Raw genomic sequence first — 7,724 nt, 5'->3', positions numbered from 1 at the left:
GCTTTAACAACAAACGCCATAAACAAACGTATGTGCTTTGGTACAAATTGCGCAAGCTCACTTTCCAGTCATCATTAGCTCCAAGATGACGGCTTACGTCATTCAACGTAGCTATACTGTGTTGATAACTGTCTACAGCTTTGCATAAAAAGCCCGTCGATTGAAAGGAAACTCCAAGGTTATGAAAACTTCCGCCAATTAAAATTTTGTCTCCCAGTTTTCTTGCGATTTCTAGTGCTCGTTCATGGTAGTTTATGGCTTTTTCGAAATCTCCGAGGTTTGCATAATTGCTTCCTAGATTACCATTTGCGTTTCCTTCACTTGAGACGTCTCTCACTTTTTTTGCGATTTCTAGGTGACGTTCATGGTAGTGTATGGCTTTTTCGAAATCTCCGAGGTTTGTGATATTCGTTTCCTAGATTAGAACTTGCGTGTCCTTCTCTTGAGACGTCTCCAACTTTTCTTGCGATTTCTAGTGCTCGTTCATTGTAGTGCATGGCTTTTTCGAAATATCCTAGTTTGTGATAATCGTTTCCTAGATTATAACTTGCGTTTCCTTCAATTGAGACGTCTCCAACTTGTTTTGCGATTTCTAGTGCTCGTTCATGGTAGTGTATGGCTTTCTCGAAATCTCCGAGTTTGTGATAATCACTTCCTAGATTATTACTTGCGTTTCCTTCACTTGAGACGTCTCTCACTTTTCTTGCGATTTCTAGTGCTCGTTCATGGTAGTGTATGGCTTTTTCGAAATCTCCGAGTTTGTGATAATCGCTTCCTAGATCATTATTTGGTTTTCCTTCAGTTGAGACGTCTCCCAATTTTCTTGCGATTTCTAGTGCTCGTTCATGGTAGTGTATGGCTTTTTCGAAATCTCCGAGTTTGTGATAATCGTTTCCTAGATCATTATTTGCCTTTCCTTCAGTTGAGACGTCTCCCAATTTTCTTGCGATTTCTAGTGCTCGTTCATGGTAGTTTATGGCTTTTTTGAAATCTCCGAGGTTTGCATAATCGCTTCCTAGATGACCACTTGCCTTTCCTTCAGTTGAGACGTCTCCCAATTTTCTTGCGATTTCTAGTGCTCGTTCATGGTAGTGTATGGCTTTTTCAAAATCTCCTAAGTTGTGATAATCGCTTCCTAGATTACCAATTGCGTTTCCTTCACTTGAGACGTCTCCCACTTTTTCTGCGATTTCTAGTGCTCGTTCATGGTAGTGTATGGCTTTTTCAAAATCTCCTAAGTTGTGATAATCGCTTCCTAGATTACCAATTGCGTTTCCTTCACTTGAGACGTCTCCCACTTTTTTTGCGATTTCTAGTGTTCGTTCATGGTAGTGCATGGCTTTTTCGAAATCTCCTAGGTTGCGATATCCGCTTCCTAGATCACCAATTGCGTTTCCTTCACTTGAGACGTCTCCAACTTTTCTTGCGATTTCTAGTGCTCGTTCATGGTAGTGTATGGCTTTTTCGAAATCTCCTAGTTTGTGATATTCGTTTCCTAGATTAGAACTTGTGTGTCCTTCACTTGAGACGTCTCCAACTTTTCTTGCGATTTCTAGTGCTCGTTCATGGTAGTGTATGGCTTTTTCGAAATATCCTAGTTTGTGATAATCGTTTCCTAGATTATAACTTGCGTTTCCTTCAATTGAGACGTCTCCAACTTTTCTTGCGATTTCTAGTGCTCGTTCATGGTAGTGTATGGCTTTTTCGAAATCTCCGAGTTTGTGATAATCGTTTCCTAGATTATAACTTGCGTTTCCTTCAATTGAGACGTCTCCAACTTTTCTTGCGATTTCTAGTGCTCGTTCATGGTAGGTTATGGCTTTTTCGAAATCTCCGAGTTTGTGATAATCACTTCCTAGATTACAACTTGCTTTTCCTTCACTTGAGACGTCTCCCACTTTTTTTGCGATTTCTAGTGCTCGTTCATGGTAGTGTATGGCTTTTTCCGAATCTCCGAGGCCGTGATAATCGTTTCCTAGATTACCAATTGCGATTCCTTCACTTGAGACGTCTCCCACTTTTCTTGCGATTTCTAGTGCTCGTTCATGGTAGTGTATGGCTTTTTTGAAATCGAGTTTTGCATAATTGTTGCTTAGATTACGTTTCATGATTGCTTTGAAATTTTCGGGGATGTTGTTTTCAGAGATGGAACTTTCTCTACAGCTGTCGTTTGCATCTCTGCCAGTTTTGATCAAACAGTTGCCTCTCTCCTGTCAAACATAAACAAAACCGTTTTTTTTTTATTTGATTGCTATTATGGACGCTGTTATTTGCACTAGTTTAATAAATGAAAATCGGAAAAGTTATTTAATGATCATTTGTTTTAGACTTGCTGTTGTAATAGCTCCCCGGCTGTCAAATATTACCCAACGTAATGCATTTTGAATCTACTTGATGTTTGACTGTAGGGAACGAAAACACTTTTACAACCAAATTCCTAATCATCTTGATCAACATCTTCATCATTATTGTCATAATCATCATCATCATTGCTGTCTGATACACGAACAAAACGTGCAAGTGAAACAGTGGTTTATCACGTTTTGTGATAAAATAGAAAAACAACGATGTATGAATACATTGCTTTTAACTTTTAAATTTTAAGTCACAGAACGCGTTAAAAGAGAAGATAACAAGTGAGGAATTGTGTTTCAAAGTCACTGTATTTTTAGTTTCCCTTGTTTCTTATATTTTTCTCTTTGTTTAGTTCTTCGTACTCTTCTTTCTTGGTCTCGTGAACCAAAATTCATCTCTTAGAGCTAAAATTATCACTATATAATGACGGTTAGTGTAGAAAAGCGACAAACCCGTTATGGAAATTTTTTGTCCCAATTAGCCATTATTGTACAGCCTAGAAAAGTAAATGAATCGGGCTTAATTTGGAATTCTTATGATAGCTATGCAGTGAGCACCTGAAATCATCCTTTCGGCTGCATAGCAAATTTGAGTAACGGTTTTGGAATTTTCAAACCTTGCTACCCACCCACGCCGCTTGCCACGTCTTGAGTATATCACGAGCATTTAAGTCAGTTTATTGATAACCTCCCGACAGATCCAGCAGCTTGGAATATCACCCAGGGCTGAGTTGCTCGAAGCATGGTTAGCACTAACCATTGGTTAAGAGGCATTAAAACCTATAGGTTGTCATGGTATTTAACCCGGGTTAGCGCTAACCAAGCTTTGAGCAACTGGGCCCAGATCATTATCAATTGATTTTGGAGAACCGTTTTGAACCGGCTTTTTATGGAAGCTGTGAGGTTCATGTAATCCACATTCGGTGAGACAATTAAAGAAAGTCGCAATTTTGCGTTTACTTTAGTTTTGCTATAGTGTCTTTTACGATTGGTGTGCAGTCTTCGCGCCATTTTCTCAAACAATGGGAGTCAAACCAAAACCAACAGTGACTTGCACCTGCAACTTTTGATAACATGCATTTGCTTTGAATTCTGATTGGCTCGTTGTGCTGTTTAGTATACGTCTTTTGTGGTTCGTCAGTGTACGTTGGTTACGTTGGTTTTGAATTTTGCAACACTCAATTGAAAACCACTTTAATGTTAACGTTCTATAAGCATGGGTAATTAAATTGTTTTTGCTAACTAATTAACACTAAAGAAAACTTTTAAGTTAACAGCAATTTAAAAATATTGTTTAACAAACTTACTGTTTGAGTTTCTGACAGATCCTTCGTTGCCTCTTCCCCAGTACCTTGCAGCTTGTTTTGATTGCTCACCGCCTTGCTCTTTAATTCCAACAACTTCTGGTTGTTCTCGTCAATCTTACATTAGTCAAGATTTCTAATACGTGTAAAACAAAGGTTATAAAGGTTTTCAAAAAGTCTTTCGGGGAATACCGACAATAACGAGAGGTGATTGGCTAGATTAAAATATTTGTTAACTCTCACTCTCAAATTATTATGTATCAGGATCAGTGTAGCAAGCTATGTTTCGACCAAACACAGTCGATCACAAGTCAAAAGCCTGAAGAAAGGTTCAAAGAAATGTTCCAATAAGCGGCGGCGTAATCAACGGAAAGAGTTAACCTCAGAGAGTGACTTATAAAATGACAAAATATCACTGCCCTTGTTGCCAGCGTTTGGATCGCTGTTGGAGTGCCACTTTTCAAACGAACGTTTCCTATGATAATTAGTTACACACAAATCGAAACGACGTCACAATCAGCTTATTTTTCTGAAATATGTTCATACTTGCCAATAGTCACGTTTCTGTCATTTAAAATTCGCAGAACAGATAAAAATTTATTTTTCTTTTTATTTGTTAGTGTGCAATGAAGGATACTGCTAATCCCTTAACACACCACCTGATAGCTTCCTCAAACTGATTCAGCTGAACACAGGCACTTGCTCCTAATAAAACAGAATAGTATCAGTTTAGCATTTTACTTGACTTATGTTAGATCAGCCTGCATCATGCCTCCACGAATTAGTTATAAAATAAGAAAACAAAAAGGAAACTTTCCCCTTCTTTTATGATTTACACACAAATTGATATCACACTTGAAATAACTGTGTCCATATTTAACCTCTAATTGCGTCAAGTGACACTTAAGTGTTTTTTAAATTCTTCCAGATTAAATGACAAGTTTCAAGGATTTGAGTTAGAATGAGTAGCAGACTCGTTTTAAAACTGACGAAAGAATGTTACTTTAAATAAAAAGCGTGCCTCAGCTAAGCATTTCTTTTATTATTCGTTAGAATGACAACGTAAAGCTGTTGTAGTTTTCTATTCTGACTCTTACCTGTAACAATCGCTTTGACATAAGACGGTTGTAAGTCTGTGGCAGTCATTGCATCACTCAAAGAATCATGAAATTTACCTGCGCGAAAATCAATGAAAAAACACATGCATTGTTGATAAGCGCACAATTAACGTCAATTGTTGTTAATTTTTTTGTGGAAATACATTAATCGGTATTACAAACTGTAAAAATCTCCAAACTTCTTACCCAGATTAAAATATGCTGTTGCTCTGCTGCTGTACAGTTTGGCCTTTAGTTCTTGATCTTTGACGTCCACATTGATTCCTTTTGTGTAAAGCAATATGGCTTTGCTGAACTCTTTTCTTCTGAACTCGTCATTGCCCTGATTCTTGAAGAGCTCTGCTTTTGCTTAAATGAACCACGTTAAAAGACATCTTGCATTTTTTTCTGAATAAAGGTCATATACTGGGTCATATGTTTGTCAACAAAAGTGGCTGACGAAATACTGACTCCCCACCCCCTCCCTCCCAAACAAGAAATAATGACCACTCCCCTAAGAAGTGTTGCGGCTTGGATCTCATATTTTCCAATAAAGCTGTTAAAAGCAGTTGGACCATAAGTAATCATTAGTAAAACTCCTTACCTTTTAAAGTGGTTTCATTATTGTTATCCGGTGATTTCTCAGTAGCAGTTTTGATGCCAGATTCATTTGCATCGTCCTTTCTGGCTGCATTTTGTAGCTTGTTCTGTTCATTGACAGCCCGGCTTCTTAATTCCAACAACATCTGGTTGTTCTTGTCAATCTTACATAAGTCAAGACTTGTAAGACGATAGTTGTAAAGGTTATCAAAAGTCGAGAAAACCATCAAACTACTATAGGCAGAAGGTCATATTGTTTGCGAAGATGTTTGTTTATTCAGGAATTTAAGTAAAAACAGCACCATTAAAATTATTATGAAAAGACAAAGAACTTATTTTTTGTAATTTATCTTGCTTGAGGTGGTACAGATAAGTATAAATGAAAGAAAATAAATTTGAACAATATTTTTCGTTAACATTCTATTGTCCGCAATAAAGGATACTGCTAATCCTTTTTCACACCACATGATGGCTTCCTCAAACTGATTCAGCTGAACACAAGCACTTGCTCCTAATAACACGCAATGATATTAGTTTAGCATTTTACTTGAATTATGTTAGATCAGCCAGCATCATGCCTCCACGAATTAGTTGTAAAATAAGAAACTTTCCCCTTCTTTATGATTTACACACAAATTGAAATCACACTTTCAAGAAATAAGTTTGTCCATCTTTAACCTCTAATTGCGTCAAGTGACACTTTTCAAAGTGTTTTTTTTAATTTTTTTCAGATTAGATGACAAGTAACAAGGATTTCATGATCAGTTAGAATGAGTAGCAGACTCGTTTTAAAACTGCCGAAAGAATATTACTGTGCCTCAGCTAAGTATTTCTTTTACTGAATTATTCGTTAGAATGACAACGTAAAGCTGTTATATTTTTTCTATTCTGACTCTTACCTGTAACAATCGCTTTGACATAAGACGATTGTAAGTCTGTGGCAGTTTTTCCATCACTTTGTGAATCATGAAAGTTACCTGCGCGAACCACCGCCCCCCCCCCCCCCCCCCCCGGCGATAAAAAGAGATGTACATTTTTCTTAGAAATCTTACCTCTCACAATCACCTTTACCAATGATGGCTGTGAGTCATTAGCAACTTTAGCATCATTCAGTGAATCATTATAATTTCCTGAGGAAGAAGAGACACAGTAAAAGAACTGAGGGGAGAGGTATCAGTTACATTAATGAGGTGTCAATTTAAAATGCTTTTAAAGCTCTTAGTTAATATAAGCCTCGCCAATTTGAAAAACTCTTACCTAAACAAAAGTATGCTTCCGCTCTGCTGCTGTACAATTCGGCCTTCAGTTCTTCATCCTTGCAGTTCACTTGAATTCCCTCCGTGTAGAAGTATATGGCGTTGCTGAGATCTTCCTGTTTGTATCTCTCATTACCTTCATTATTGTAAACCTCTGCTATGGCTAAAACAAAGAATATTGAAAGAGGTTTCATGTTTCATTCATCGGCTAACCGTGCGAATTCAACAACTTCGGAAAAGTTTGGACAGGATAGGGAACCGAGTTGGGGGTGTGGGGTTTGGGCAGCACGAAGCATAGTGAAATCGTCAAATTGCTGTCATTTTGTCTAAAGAAGTGAGGTATGGGAATGGGAGAGTGATGCTTATTCCCCGCTCCAGAAAAAATGGGAAGTCTGGTTAGAGTAAGGGATTGTGGAATCTAGAAATCTTAAAAAAAAAGCGGCGGTTGCAGTCACCTATAAGGAAAACACTTTTAAAGCAAAAGAGATTTAAAAGAAGAATTGTGCAAAGAAAACGTCGGTAAAATCTTTTAACGGTTTGCGAAATGTCCTTTCTTCCATCCAGACGATCCCACAACTCCTTACTCGTACCAATCTACCCATAGGACTTTGAATGAGGAACACACTCAGATAAGAGGGTTTACGCTTAATTACTGGTCCAGTAGGGATTTCAAAAACGCAAAGAGTAGTATTTTTTTTTACTTTACCACTTTAGGTCGAAGGCAAAGTTCTTTTTTGGCGTTTCTATGGACCGAGACGAAGTCGAGGTCGATAAAAACGTTTTCTCCCAGAACAGCGAGAAAATCGAAAAAAAAGATTGCATTGTTACTCGGGATTAAACTTTCGATGCCAAGTGGACGGGCAACGGGTAATCCCGAGCGGGCAAGATAGCTCCATCTTGCCCGATCGGGTAGCCAATCACAGCGCAGAATTTGACTCATCTTGCCCACTCGCGGAGCCAGGCATATAATAAACACCTATACTGCAGGCTATCCAGAAGAGGATAAATAGTCAGCTTAAGAAAGCGGCATAATTCTTCTCACCTCTTAAAGTGTCTTCATCAAACTCCAGCGTTTCTTCACTAGCTGGCGTGACGCCACTTTCCTTAGCAGTT

General features: G+C 38.1%; 2 protein-coding genes across 2 annotated transcripts in view; both read right to left on the bottom strand.

The window, feature by feature from the left end:
- The window catches only part of LOC146467045 (tetratricopeptide repeat protein 28-like), a 2,886-nt gene extending 2,504 nt beyond the window's left edge, over positions 1-382 (bottom strand). Inside the window, exon 1 of the mRNA XM_085126681.1 lies at positions 1-382. This exon is cut by the window's left edge and continues 1,308 nt beyond it. The gene's annotated coding sequence lies outside the window, so the exon portion shown is untranslated.
- Positions 383-4,930: 4,548 nt separating this feature from the next.
- Positions 4,931-7,724, bottom strand: part of LOC146467039 (uncharacterized) — an 80,498-nt gene continuing 77,704 nt past the window's right edge. The window contains exons 6-8 of the mRNA XM_085126490.1: positions 5,799-5,866; positions 5,360-5,519; positions 4,931-5,124 (exon numbers count right to left, since the gene is read on the bottom strand). Coding sequence (XP_084982616.1) covers positions 4,931-5,124; positions 5,360-5,519; positions 5,799-5,866 — 422 coding nt within the window. The remainder of the gene's footprint in view (positions 5,125-5,359; positions 5,520-5,798; positions 5,867-7,724) is intronic.

The sequence above is a fragment of the Pavona decussata genome, unplaced genomic scaffold (assembly GCF_977016875.1).
Source record: "Pavona decussata unplaced genomic scaffold, jaPavDecu1.1 SCAFFOLD_140, whole genome shotgun sequence".
NCBI classification, from domain to species: Eukaryota; Metazoa; Cnidaria; class Anthozoa; order Scleractinia; family Agariciidae; genus Pavona; species Pavona decussata.
This window is presented reverse-complemented; position numbering and strand designations above follow the sequence as displayed.